Source organism: Chrysemys picta, chromosome 4 (assembly GCF_011386835.1).
Source record: "Chrysemys picta bellii isolate R12L10 chromosome 4, ASM1138683v2, whole genome shotgun sequence".
In the NCBI taxonomy this organism is placed as follows: Eukaryota; Metazoa; Chordata; order Testudines; family Emydidae; genus Chrysemys; species Chrysemys picta.
This window is the reverse complement of record NC_088794.1, coordinates 112,103,466-112,118,353: the sequence shown is the minus strand read 5'-3', so window position 1 is coordinate 112,118,353 and position 14,888 is coordinate 112,103,466. Positions and strand designations below refer to the sequence as shown.

The following is a 14,888-nucleotide window of genomic DNA, read 5'->3' as shown; positions in this document are numbered from 1 at the left end:
CAGGTCCTCTCTTGGGATGGAGCACACTCAGTGCAGAAGAGCTGTCAGCTTTTAGTTGCTGTACTCTAACAAGTCATGTGAGAACTGAGATTTTGTGAAGGCTTATAACTTGGCCAAATTTGGACAGATATTCACAGGAACAGCAAACTACACATCCCTAGTACTAGGGTGCCCATCACTTGCCAAATTTCAAGTTCTTGCTGCTAAGCTTGGAGGCACCAGAGTTTCTGGTGAACGAAACAGATGTATTTAACATGAATTAACATGAATAAAACAACATATTTTCCCCTAGCCTTGTTGTCTGAAACAAACTATTTTAGCTGAAATGTAAAAAAATCAACCTGAAGCAGACACCTGCCAGGAGAAACTGTTTGGATTGAATTTAAGTTTGGCAAAGTTATAAGCAACTGAAAACCAGGTCTGGTAATGGAAAGATTTGGGCAACCTTAAGTATAAGGTGGTACTACATGCACCATTTATAATGCTATTCCCCAACAGGATCTTATTGTCCCAGAACATGCACTTCCCTAACCAGGGTAGAACACTGCATTATTACACATTTATATTTGTGGATGGGCCCAGAAGTGTGCATTATTTAAAAAAAAAATGCTGGTGTGTTATGTCTCTTAATATTGTTTGTGCTCTTAGCAACTTCCTATAAACTTTTCTATCAAAACAGAAAATGTAAAACCGTGAGTTTAAAATGATCTCTCAGTGCAGTACATTTATTTTAACTTTGCAAACTTTGCAAACATTTGGCACTTTTCATGATGTTGCTGCATACCAAGAGTTTTTTTTTCTTCATTTCCTCTTGGAATTCTATATAATTCATTTAGAATTATAGAAGTTTTCGGGAATTTCTGAAAGCTCCTTTTAAACTGAATACATAACATTTCAGTATGTGTGACATTTTATCATGTGTTTAACCAGTAAATATTGGTTGTAATTAAAGCTTTTGTTCCTGATTGTGATTCTTTTAAAATATAACCCACATATATCCTGTTAATTTATACCTTTTTATTTCAGAAATAAGAAAAAAGGTTAACAATGGCAACCTTCCTGGAATTCATCCAGCAGAATGAAGACAGAGATGGAGTTAGATTCAGCTGGAATGTTTGGCCTTCAAGTCGCCTTGAAGCCACAAGAATGGTAGTCCCAGTGGCTTCCCTCTTTACACCACTGAAAGAGCGTCCTGATTTGCCTCCCATTCAGTATGAGCCAGTTCTGTGCAGTAGGACCACCTGTCGTGCAGTTCTGAATCCCTTATGGTAATCCTAATAAATAACTTAGCTAATACTTTGGTATTTAATATATATATAAAATACTTACATTTTTTATTCAAAAACTTTCCTTCATAATGCTGGTTTGAAAATACTGCATTTCATGCATAAATTATGTTGTTTATAAAATTTTGCATACTCTTGGCAAATGTAGGGCCCAAACCTGCAACCACTAAGGATTTCAGGATCCAGCTCATAGTTGTTTTGAAGGAAGACATTCACAAAAAATTATCCAGTTAATTAACTTGATTTATGTTAACTTTTGTTTGAATCAGGTTATAAGAGACTGAAGTTTTGTGTAACTGTAAGTTCACATGAGATAGTAGATACAGTTTTAAATTTTTTTTTATCTCTAGAAAATAAATATGAAGAGGTGAGTTAGTGTAACAAGTTTTCATCTTTTGTGTAGTTGGATCCTATTTGACTTATGTTCCTTATAAAATAAATTAATTATTGTCCGCTAGTCCTTACCGTAGTAGATGTTTGTGCACATCACAAAATCAGCTCAATTTTATGTGATTCAGCGTCCCCAGCTTGGGAGACAAAGGATGGACTTTAATAGCTGTAAAGTGGTGTGTCAGGATAGAGGTCTCAGTGTTATGTTTTGAAGCTGGAACAGTACTTGCTTATAGCTGAAGTCAGGTCTAATGGACGCTTATCCTTATCAGAAGCATTATATTTCACTCAAGATTTTTTATTTGTAAAATTAAAAGTATGGCTAAACAAAATTTGTAAACGAAGGATCAGATCCTCAGCTAGTATGAATTCTCCCTCTCTTGATGTCTTCACATAAAGACTGTGGATGCCTTTTTGGAAGAGATGCTTAGTCAAATATAAATGATTGGGCTCAGTACAGGGATAATGTGGTAACATTCTGTGGCCTGTGTTACACTGGAGGTCAGGCGAGATGATTTGCTCACCCTTTCTGGTGTTAAAATGTATGAATTGGCACAGTTTCATTAACTTCAGTAGAGCTATGCCTATTTACAGCAGGTGAGGATCTGATCCAAAGATTTTAGTGTCATTTTTCACTAATTGTTCTGCCCTATTACTGCTGCTGTCAGGAGAAGACAGGAATAAGGTTAAAAAAAATACTAGGAAACACATACTACTTATTTGTCTAAAGACAATGGGTGAGATTTTCAAAAGCACCTATGTGACTTGGGAGCACAAGTTCTGCTTACTTTTATTATTATTGTTATGGGGTAATAATAATTACTGACATCTGTAATTTTATGTCCTCAGATGAAAGATGCTATATACTAAAAAAAATCACATGGTGAACTGTATCTAAAATTTTTGGATTTTGGATGTAGTGAATATATGATGTAGCTGTCTTGGGGTGTGTCCCTCTATTAAAGAAATTTGTTGTGTTTAAACTCAGTTAATTATTTTTTTATCATGCATCTGAAGAAGTGAGGTTCTTACCCACGAAAGCTTATGCTCCCAGTACTTCTGTTAGTCTCAAAGGTGCCACAGGACCCTCTGTTGCTTTTTAAGTGGAAGCTGTTGCATTAATATCCTGTTTGCAAAAAGAAGGCTGAGAAAATAATGCCTCTGAAGATCAGCTGGTTCGGGATGTGGTAGACAGAGTTGGCATATACCCTTTCTGTTTGCACAGTCTAACATGGTTTACGTTACTGCAAATAGGAGAGTTGGTGCAATTTGAAATGCGTGTATCTATTTTAATTTTTAGGAAGACTTAAGAAATTATAGGTATTTGGTTTCCCTTCAATTAGGGAATTTTGCTCTTGGGCATACTTGGAAAACAAGAACATTTATACAAAAGCAGTGTATTAACCCTCTCCACCACCCGTTATTACTGAAGGAATCTTTTTGAATAGGAGTTTTCCTTTTATCATGCTAACTTCTCCTTTTGTCTGGACCAGCAGTGAAGCCATTATTATTATTATTATTATTATTATTTATTATTATTTGTATTACAGTAACATCGACAGGCCTGAACCCATTGTTCTGGGCATTGTATATACATTTAGTAAGAGACAGTCTCTGAACCCAAGAGCCTAACTAGACAAGATAGATGGAGGGTAAGAGAAAGGAAGTATTACTTTCCCCATTTTACAGGTTGAGAACTGAGACAGAGTGACTTGCCTAAAACCACACAGGAAGTCTGTTAGAGCTGGGACTGAACCTGGTCTCCTACATCCGAGTGCAATGCCTTAACTATCATCCTTCCTCTCTAATAGCCACGATACTGTATTAATTACATCAGTCTTCTGCTACTGAAGTAATTACAAAGTTATACATTCTTTATTGTGAATTTACAGCAGAATCATTAAGGAGATGATGCATTGTGAGGGGGATATTCTTGTTTGAAGCACACACCTCTTTGACAATTAGGAAAAAAGGATGATAAACAGATAAAGGTTGAATCCATGTCGTACATACAACATATGTATTTAGTGTCAAAGCCCCATGGTAATGTAAAACAAATTATTCATAATACATTAACTTTTCTAATTTTATTTTTATAGCCAAGTGGATTATCGAGCAAAACTCTGGGCTTGCAATTTTTGTTATCAAAGAAATCAGGTAAGAAAATGAAGTATCCAGACTACAGACTGACCTTCTTTTATAGGAGGAAAATGAAATGCACCATTCCTAAAATTATACCTGTGAATTGGAATTGCCAACAGGATGCTAAACATATGGATGTCTGCCCATTCTGAGACACTAGACTTGAGAGCTTTTCACAGTAGTGATAGCTATCGTTTTTTACAGAAGCAAATAATATATGTACATGTTTATTTTTCAGTGTTTTTCTCTAACTTGAAATGTGTACTTAATATGGTTTGTTTTTTTGCTTTTGCAGTTTCCTCCTACTTACGCTGGTATATCAGAGATGAACCAGCCTGCAGAACTTTTACCTCAGTTTTCTAGTATTGAATATGTAGTACAGGTAAAAAAAAACCAAATAAAATCTTTGACATTAAATTAGATTGAAGCTAGCTATGTAGAGTATGGCTTATTTGACTTTTGTTTTGATTTAGTAGTGATTAAAATGCAGTGAATACTCTACATGTTTTCAATTGTAGACCTTCGACCAGTATCATCCATTGGAAATGGAGAGTACTGTTTTTGATTATAGTGATTATAATAAAATTATAGGAACATTATCTGATTATTAAGGGCAATATAAGAGAGGGAAGTTCTATATATTCTAGAGATTTAATCTTCTGTTGGGATTTGTTTCTTCATGAGGAGTTCAGTTCACTTGTGCTTGTTTCGGAAAATCATTTTATTGCTGCTTGCCAACATAATTTAGATCTAGTTTTAGTGAATGATCTTTGAAGTGAAGATTATATCTGAATAATCATGGATTGATATTGGAACCAATTTATTTCTAGGGGAAGGTGAGCAGTGAACTGGTTATGTTTACAGATAACCGTTTTTTGGCCGATCAGTTAATATAATTTGCATTTTCTTATTTAATTGTAACACTGAAAGACCCTGGTCGTTGGTGGGTGGGATTGAATTTGGGACCTCTGAAGCTTAGTGTATGAGCCTCTATTACATGAGTTAAAAGCTATGTGGCCCTTAGCCAACGATGTAGCAGACTCATCAATCTCAAGCTGGGCTAGGTGCCACTAGTGGGGGACAGAATGCCACACCAAGCAGGCATAGGTAACATAATTTATCTATCTCCATTTTATCATGGTAGGGCATGGGAGTGTCTTAGCAGAGATTAGTAGAGGAAAAAAGCCATGCAACAAGAAACTGTGAAAAATAAGATTAATTAGACTGGAAAAGGAAGGAGTTAGAGGGGACTGCAGTGAGGGATTCAAATTAAGAAAGGTAAAGTTAACATTTGTCAGCCCGTCTTTTTGGCTAGATTTGTAATACTAGATAAAAGGGAACACTTGCTGAAATTACAGGGGAATGAATTTAGAAAGAATGAGGGGAACTGCTAATTTATAGTCAAAGTATGGAATGAAATGTCTCAGAGGTCAGAAGACCTAATACTGTTTCTGTTTTTTTTCTAAGTTTGGATAAATTTAATGACCACTAGCGGCACTTTGAGTAATACTTTGTTTTTTATCTTATAAGGTTAATAACCTTACCTCATGATTCAAAATTATCTGGTTAGACCTGGAAGGAATTTTTTCATCTATATTCAACATTGCACTTTTGGATAGAGTTAATTATGATATCGAGTTCACTCTCCTGTTCAGCATTAGGTATTGGCCACTGCCTGAGGAGGATTGCCAAATTGGATAGAGCATTGGTCTGAGCTAATGTGGCAAATTCTATATTTACTAAAATTAATATAAAGTATATTTTTGCAATTTAATTATTTTCTGTACAGTATATACTGCACAATGTGCTTTTTCACTCAGTTATTATTATTTCTTAAAGCGTGGTCCTCAGATGCCTTTGATATTTCTTTACGTTGTGGACACATGCATGGAAGATGAAGATTTGCAAGCCCTGAAGGAATCCATGCAAATGTCATTAAGTCTCTTACCACCAACTGCTTTGGTAGGGCTTATTACATTTGGGAGAATGGTGCAGGTCCATGAGCTTGGTTGTGAAGGAATTTCAAAAAGCTATGTCTTCAGAGGCACAAAGGACCTATCTGCAAAACAACTTCAGGTAATAGACAAAAAAACAATTAAAAAACCCTCAAACCCTGAAAATGATCATAGTGATGAACTTCAAGATAATCTGTAATCAAATTCTCTCTCTCTCTCTCTCTCTCTCTCTCTCCACATTTTTTTACAGGAAATGTTGGGGCTTACTAAAGTATCTGTTTCACAAGTAGGCCGGGGTCCTCAGGTACAGCAGCCACCACCTTCTAACAGGTATTATTTAAAAAAAAAAAAATCTCATTGTTAAATTGCTTTACCAGAAAACTTTACCTCATGACTTTTTTTCTTGTGTGATTGATACAACTAGAGGGATGCTCTAGTACAGGGGTGGGCAAACTTTTTGGCCCAAGGGCCACATCTGGGTATGGAAATTGTATGTTGGGCCATTAATGCTCATAAAATTGGGGGTTGGGGTGTTGGAGGGGGTGAGGGCTCCAGCTGGGGGTGTGAGCTCTGGGGTGGGGCGAGAAATGAGGAGTTCAGGGTACAGGAAGGGGCTCTGGGCTGGGGCAGGAGGTTGTGGGGTGGGGGGGCTCCAGCTGGGGGTGCAGGCTCTGGGGTGGGGCTGGTGATGCAGGAGGGTGCTCTGGGTTGGGACTGAAGGGTTCGGAGGGCGGGATCAGGGCTGAGGGTTGGGGTGCGGGAGGGGGTCAGGGGTGCAGGCTCCGGGTGGCGCTTATCTCAAACAGCTCCTGGAAGCAGTGGCATGTCCCCTCTCTTTCACCTCCGTGGAGGCGCGGCCAGGCGGCTCTGCATGTTGCCCCGTCCACAGGTGCCGCCCCTATAGCTCCCATTGGCTGTGGTTTCGGGCCAATGGGAACTGCAGGGGCAGTGCTTGGGGTGGGGGCAATGTGCGGAGCCCCCTGGCTTCCCCTACGTGTAGGAGCCGGAGGGGGCACATGCCACTGCTTCTGGGAGCCGTGCGGAGCCACAGCACATGTGGAGCGGGGCAAGCCCTGGACCCCGCTCTCCGGCTGGAGCTCAAGAGCTGGATTAAAATGTCTGAAGGGCCGGATGTGGCCCCCGGGCTGCAGTTTGCCCACCCTGCTCTAGTAGGTTGAGTGCTGTGTATTATCCTACTCTTTTAATGCAAATTGCTTTTCAGGTTTAAGGACTGTCTGAGAAGGTTTCTGGGGAGCACAATCTTTGCTTGGCTGTCCTTAGAGACCGTGAATGTAGCTTTGGAAGCTGAGGCTGGAAGAGTTGTGACAGTAATGAATTTCCCATTGGCAAAGAATGGGGAAAGTCTGTCCCAGATAACAGACTCCCCCTCTTACCATACATACTGGTCATTCTATGCAGGTCTCTAATAGTCTAATTGTTTTAATCATTTAAAGGGATAACTAGAACACCTAACATGGTAACATTTGTAGTGTAGATGGGATCTTAGGCTGTAAAGGTGGTATAGGAGAATTAGAGTAAAAGGAGAAGGGATTCCACATCTAAGAATGCATTTGATTCACCCTTCAAAAAGATTGTACTCAAAGATCCCTGTCTACAAGGATAGTTTGCTTACAGACATCAGTATTTGTGGCCTTTCTGCTATTTCCATTGCTTTTGACATGTTTATCATGACTTCTTCCAAAGATGTATTTTAACAAACTTACTGTGCCTCAGCACATTTGAGACTATATAGAAGTGCCATTTCTGTCTTCCTACGTATATGAATATATCCAATATTTTAAAATATATCAACAGAAGTATTTATCCATATATAATTTGATCTTTCATTCTCTTAGCCTTTTTTGCCTATCATCATATCTATTTGCTAAATAATCCATTGGGATTTAGATTCCTAGACAATTCTGAAAATTTTACCCCTTAACATTTTCATTTTATCTTCTCTCCAAGATTATCCTCTTCCCTTTAGTGTCTGTCTCAAATTCCCATGGTGACCTGATGTGTTTTTGTCTGCATGTAGTTCCTTTTGGACCATGGCATTGTTTCTAGCTCAACAGGTTGCCTTGCTACAGTGCTCCATGTGAAGCTTCCTGTCTCTTCAGGCTGAGCATACCGAGTATGTAGTGCTTCCAGACCTTGCCAGCCTGTTGAGCAAGAGACTGTGGTCTAAACCCAGATTTGGATCTTTGACATTGCAATCTAACACATTGCCAATGAATTACTAGTCCTGATTATCTTTTAAAAGGTCATATAGCCAAAAGAATCCTAAAGCTAACATAATGCCATTTATCTGTATTTAGATTCCTACAGCCAGTGCAGAAAATTGATATGAATCTTACTGATCTTTTGGGTGAATTACAACGGGATCCTTGGCCTGTTCCACAAGGGAAAAGACCTTTGCGTTCCTCTGGAGTGGCTCTTTCTATAGCTGTAGGACTTCTTGAGGTAATAGTTTTACCTAAAATTGTTTTTAAATGTCACTAGATCACTGTCCTACATAAAACCTTCTATGGCGGATGCGGCAATCAAAACATAACAATAACAGTCTCTGTAATTCATGTATATTAGTCTTGTGTTCAGATTCAGACAAACATGACATATCCTGAATTTTCCTCTGTTTAATCTGAGTGCATGCATCTCATTCTATTTTTATATTCAAAACAATTACGTTACTACTTTATGCTTGTTTGTTTGGTGACATTTTGCCTTCTAGTCTAGATTAAAGGAAAGTCCACCAATCTTTTATTATTATATTAACTCAATATTTATATTGTTCCCAAAAGTGTGCGGGGCACTCTACGAAGCAAGAATACCATCCCGGTCAAAGAGCTAAGAATCTGTATTGAAAGTGTATTGAGCAAAGAGGGAGAAGGAAATGGGATGCAGCCCAAGATTTTTAAAAATGCATTTTTTTCTTAGTTCTTGCCTAATTTACCCAGTTATTTTTATTACCCTTTGTCTTTTAGTTGTTTAAATCATGCCTGTTTGCTTTGACTCTGCTACTTGTTACAAATCTTTTTTCTTTTTAATACGTATTTTTGTTCAATTCTTCAGTGTTCTGTAATATCTTAGCCTTTTCCTTAATTTCTATTTTTGTTGTTTTATTCCCTTCCTATTTTAACTATTTCCCATTTTGATTTTTGTGACTTTTGTTTGCTTATAACTCTTTACTGTTTAACACTATTTTCTACAGTTTTTTACCCTTTGTCAGTAGTCTATTCTTCCCATTCCCTTCTCTTTAAGAATTGTCCCTTTGCTTTGGATACTGAAAGCCAATGGTATTGTGGCAGCATACTTGTCTTAGCTCCTTCCTTCAAGTCTCTAAACAGTGCAGCCTTCTTTACCAGTAATGTTACGTTGCAGCCTTTGTAGTCATATGTTCAGATGATGATATCAGTTAAAGTAGTGAAGGCAGCTTGTCAAGATGCTGATGGTTCACTGCTGGGCCTGTGAAATCTTGCCTATGTTCTCCCCTACCCTTGTGCTCTTTCTGTGTTAATGGGGTTTAATTTACATAATTTTACTTCCCTTTAAAGGTTGTATTTCCTTACAGGAGTAACCTAGAAGGTTTCTTTATGATTTTTTTTTTTTATTTTTCTCCCCAGTTAATCTCTACAGCATGGGAAGGGTCTCATTTTGGTTGAGTTTCCTCTATTTTGTTTCCTCTATTAATATTATGTAGTAACTGTTTATAGCAGAAAGAGTTGCTCTCTGAGATTTTCTTTCTGTCCTACAGTGTACTTTCCCTAACACTGGTGCACATATATTGATGTTCATTGGAGGGCCAGGCACTCAAGGACCTGGGATGGTTGTAGGGGATGAACTGAAGTTACCTATAAGATCATGGCACGACATTGAAAAAGACAATGCCAATTATGTTAAAAAGGCTACTAAGGTAAGACTTAACAGTAGATGGGGAAGAGTGATGTAAATTTTTTTTATTTGATACATAATTAGAATAAGACATTTGATATTAGTATATGAATAAAGTGATATAGAACCTACAAACATTTTTGTTGTTGTTGAATGTTCCTTGAATAACTACATATTTTCCAAAATTGCATAAGGATTTTCAGTACATTGAGTGAGAACCTGATTCAACTCCAACTGAAGTTACTGGGAGTGTTTCCACTGACTTCAGTAGGAGTTGGATCAGGGCCTTAATGCACAGTGATCTAGAATGGTAGCATTGATTTTTATGTAGAATGCCTCCTTGATCAACCTACCCCGAGTTATCTTTTAAACTGGCTGGGAAAAGTAGGGAATAGTCATAAAAAATTCTAGACCTTTCTCACCTTCTCAAAAAAAGATTTTAGCCAATGTTAGAGTATAATATGGATACAATTTAATTTAGCTGTTGTACAAGAATTCTGAGAGCTTCTGTTTTAACGTTAAAGTGTGACGAGTTCAGTTTGCATATTGTTATAAATGCATTTTAATCTCGTATTTAGCATTTTGAAGCTCTGGCTAATCGTGCTGCTACAACTGGTCATGTTATTGACATATATGCATGTGCACTAGATCAGACTGGTCTTCTGGAGATGAAGTGCTGTCCCAACTATACTGGGTATGTGTCTAATTTGTTTAAAGTAGTGTATGAAGGTGCACTTTCTTTTTAAAGTATTTAAAATAGAGTGCTCATTACCTTACCAAAAAATACTAATGACTTCGTTTTAGTTCCAAATGATAGAAGAAAAAATCATGACTCCATGTCTGTATACTGTGATTGTGGGTAGTTTGCATATAGACCTAAATTGTTGTGAGCCTGAGAAGAATTTTTTACCATAATTTTGGGTTTAATTATGAGGGTGTTTATTCTCATTACTTTTAACATTAATATTTGGGGCATAAATAGTGTGAATGTCTTTTTAGAACATTTAGCCTGTGTACTGTTGCCAAATAATCTATTTTTCCTTTCCATATATGTATCTTGGGCTTCAGTAATGCTCAGGCACACAACTTTTTCACTGTGATCTTTTATTTCTTTTACATTTTTGTTCTTCCTTTTGTCCTTTGATTGAGGGGGAAACCTTACTTCTCTAGATGTCATTTTTTTGAGTATCTTGAATCTCTTCAAGATTTATAACTTGGTGCATGATGTACTGTGTATAGTGTGTTCTTGACCTCCCTGAAAACATTTCTCTTTACTATTGATGTTATGTTGGGTAATAAAACTAAGATTTTTCAGAACAATGTGTTAAATCTTGTATTGATTCTAGTCCAACTTCCTCTCATTCACTCTGCTGAAACTACTTTCGTCGAGGATTCAAACAGCCCTCATCTTGGCCACATCTTCAGTTCTTTACTCCTTCCTTATCATCCTTGACCTCTCTACTGCCTTGCACTGTGGGTCATACCCTACTTGAGTGTCTTGCCTTCCTTCACCTTTCATATTACTGGCCTCTCCTGATTCTTCTCCTTCTCTGGCTGTTCTGAGAGGTTTGTGGAGGGAGGGTGGAGAAGGAGTGGGCTGTTGTCTTCCTTCTTTTCCCACTGCCCATGGGGATATCACAGAGATCTGTCCTTGGAGCCTTCATCTTCTTGCTTACCCTTTCTCTGGGCAGTCTAATTCACTCATGCAGATTTCAGCTACAGTCTCTGTGTTGATGATTCTCAAATTCTTCACTCCTGACTTGTCTCCATTCAGTCATATCTCTGACATCTTCCAGATGGCATCACCAGTAAAGCTTACCATGGTCAAAACAAATACTGATCTTTCCGGTGAAACTCTCTGCTCTCCCCCATTCTGTCTCTCTGTTGACACCACCCTCATCCTTTCTGTCACTCAAGGCCATAGCATGGGGTTAATCTGTCTGCACTGCCTCTCACATATCCAAATCCTGCCACTTCTTGCTGCACAACTTTTCTAAGATCCACCCTTTCAGTCCCAACAGCTAAAATTTCCTCAGGCTTTCATAATTTCCCATATTGATTACTGTAACCTCTTGCTTTGTGGCCTCCTGGACTCTCATGTTACCTACCTCTCTACAGTTAGTACAAAATTCTGTTGCTAAGATTATTTTCCATGCCTTAATGTGATCATGTCAACCCCTCTTAGAATCCCACTACTAGCTCTTGTTCCTCTGTCACATCAAGTTCCAGCTTCTTGTACTTGGAGTCAAGGTGCTATGTAATTCTGCCCCTTCCTATGTCTCTTTCTGCAATGCCCCATCCCACGCTGGCCCCTCCAACAATACCAGCCTTGACATCCCGTTTGTCTACCTCTCTCACTGTCTGCTGCTATGTTGCCTGCTAGGCATAGGGTTGTTCTTTCTGAGCTGGTCCCCATAGTTGTTGTTTTCTCCATATTTGAATAACTCCTGAAGACTCACTTCTACTGTGATGACTACCAGAAACTAGTTAATTTATAAAGGGAAAGTTGGAGGGCAGAACTTAACACAAAACTTGTTATCAAACGTATTATTAAAAACATGATGCCTTATATTTGTACACTGTGAGCACTACTGGGGATAAACTCTAATCGTGTTTTACGCTCATTCCTTAAATGCTAATCAGATGGATTTAAAAATACTTCACTGTTCAGTACGAGTAGTTGCACTGCAATCTGTAATCACAGTAATTTCATCTTCAGTGATCACTGCTGAGCTCACGGACAAAATGTGTTTTATGATAATAGATTCAGGTTTGAAATGATTACTTATCTGATAGAGGCAAAATGATATGGGAAAGTATCAGAATATTAGGATAAGTTAATCAACGACTGCATCTCCGTAAGGCAGGGTTAAAAACTAGCTGTAATGATAAAATCCAGTGCAATGTTTCCTCCAGTTGAAGCTTTTGTTTTGTATTAAGGGCCTGATGACCTTGATGTGTTGATCTTGTAAGAAACCTGTTTACAAAGTTCCCCATTGTGCTTTATGATGAGATAATTGAAAGTAGCCCCTGTTAAGTGATTTTGAAAAAAACGTTTGAGTGTTTCCGAATGAACTGTTTTTACTTTAAACTCTGAGAGTACATCTACACTGCAGTTAGACACCCGCAGCAGGCCCGTGGGCTCAGGCTGTGGGACTGTTTAATTGTAGTGTAGACTTCCCAGCTAGGGCTGGAGTCCAGGCTCTAGGACCCTCAGGGAAGTCTACAGTGCGATTAAACAGCTCCAAGCCCCGGGAGCCCAAGTCAGCTGGCACAGGCCAGCCACCAGTGTCTAATTTCAGTGTAGAAATGTTCTTTGAGAGGTAAGTTAAGTATATCCTGTTTGCTAAATGAATGCATAATAAGTAGTCCAGATGCTTTCTAGTTGTGTTTCTGTGTGTTTTATCTTGGTATTTTTTTTTGGTCTTTCATCCAGAGGCTACATGGTAATGGGAGACTCTTTCAATACATCCTTATTCAAACAAACCTTTCAGAGAGTATTTACCAAAGATATGCAAGGGCAATTTAAAATGGGATTTGGTGGCACTTTAGAAATAAAGGTAAGAGTCAAAACTTAATATGAATGTTAGAAATTCAGAAGTTCTGACAAATCAATTCTAGTGATGTATTTGCATTGCTTGTAGTAGCGGTTCAGTAACCTTTCATTTTAAACCTTTATTTTTAGGGATTTATTACTTTACCATAAAAATAAGGTCTTGAGGCAAGAGTGTTTGGGATCCTATTTCTCTTATTTGGGCAAAACAATCCTTAATCCCACTTACATGCTAGTCAGCTGAGGCTATGCATATCCAGCACAACATGCCTCCTTGGCGGCTACAGTGTGTGAACAGGCATGATAGTTAGCACTCCTAGCACATTTTGAGCATTAAGGAGAGATCCTTTTCTGTTGCTAGCACTAGGATGAGAGGCTTTCTATATTCTTTCTTCCCAACCTTCCTCCCACTATTGCATCTGTATAGTAGAGGCTAGGATCCAATGGAAAGTAGAGTCTGTATCCTAAATTCAGATATATACATGGATAAATGTCCTGAGAGATTTTGTTATATATCAGAGGAAACAAAATAATATACTAGGTACGCTAATGTGAGGAAGCGTGAAGCATATTTTAACTAATGTGAAAACTAATGTGATCTGCTGTAGTGGGAATTCAAAAGGCCATATGATTCTTTGGTACCTTTCAGTGCTTGTTTGTCCTCTCCTGTATGTATGGCTCAGAAACCTGGGAGCAACTGTGACTAGGGAGAGTCCCTTGTAGCATGTCTTCAACAGAGGTGTCCTTCCAGGGCCCAGAGTTGGTGTGGAGGTGCAAGGGCCATCATTATAGATGCACGCTGGCCTCCCACAGATCCTCGAGGGTCAGTTGTGGGGTCCCAGGGCTTTTTCGATGGCGGGGAACCTGCCCCATCAGGAAAATGGTGGGGTTGTCATGGGCAGGGCCAATGAGAGGGGGGGACCAGGAGGGCCATTTGGCCTGGGTCTCAAGCTCAAAGGGGGCCTCAAATTTAGACACGTGTTAATTTTTTGGCATTTGATAAGTTTTGCAACTTGTTTTTATGTGCATCGCTATCGGACCAAAATGTGACACACACACTCAGCTTAGATCTGCAAATTTAAGCAAATAAGAAAAGTGATTTGGTAAAAGACATACTTTTTTTGTTAACTGATATAGATTGTCCTATCAAAGAGTTAAAAATGTTCATAAATATTAATAAAAATATAATACAATATAGGTATAATATATTATCAGTAAATATTAATATAACATAATATATTATCAGTATAATAATATATCAGTTCTGATGGCACAAGATTAGACCGTGATGAACGTGTCCTCTCAGATCAGCTGATTATATAAACAAACCATGAATAGTGGCTGGTGCTGGATCAAGTGCGTGTTGAAAGGTAGACAATTGTTACACTTTAGTGTTTTTATAGTTTTATAGTTGACTAAGGCATGATTTATGTGTGAGAATTCCTCATTATTATCTTCATATGGTAGCTAAAAGATATGACTGGTTGGTTGGTTGAGCCCTAGCTTGGTAGCTCATCATTGGCTTTCGTAGTCTATAGGCCCAGATTCAAGAAGGAGATGTGCCAGCAGTAACAGATGCAGAAGAAGATCCTGTGTACGATCAAGAAACTCAACAGCAACAGGAAGATGTAGATCTTACGCAGCAAGAGCAATTCATGAGTACTACAGGTT

General features: G+C 38.3%; 1 protein-coding gene across 2 annotated transcripts in view; it reads left to right on the top strand.

Annotated features, from left to right (window-relative positions):
- The window catches only part of SEC23A (SEC23 homolog A, COPII coat complex component), a 44,185-nt gene that overhangs the window by 6,969 nt on the left and 22,328 nt on the right, over positions 1 to 14,888 (top strand). For both annotated transcript variants that reach the window (XM_005301547.5, XM_024102003.3), the window contains exons 2-10: positions 1,027 to 1,268; positions 3,776 to 3,833; positions 4,114 to 4,200; positions 5,658 to 5,894; positions 6,024 to 6,103; positions 8,092 to 8,236; positions 9,528 to 9,686; positions 10,243 to 10,358; positions 13,101 to 13,224. In XM_005301547.5, the coding sequence (XP_005301604.1) occupies positions 1,048 to 1,268; positions 3,776 to 3,833; positions 4,114 to 4,200; positions 5,658 to 5,894; positions 6,024 to 6,103; positions 8,092 to 8,236; positions 9,528 to 9,686; positions 10,243 to 10,358; positions 13,101 to 13,224 (1,227 nt within the window). In that variant the 5' untranslated portion in view covers positions 1,027 to 1,047. The remainder of the gene's footprint in view (positions 1 to 1,026; positions 1,269 to 3,775; positions 3,834 to 4,113; positions 4,201 to 5,657; positions 5,895 to 6,023; positions 6,104 to 8,091; positions 8,237 to 9,527; positions 9,687 to 10,242; positions 10,359 to 13,100; positions 13,225 to 14,888) is intronic.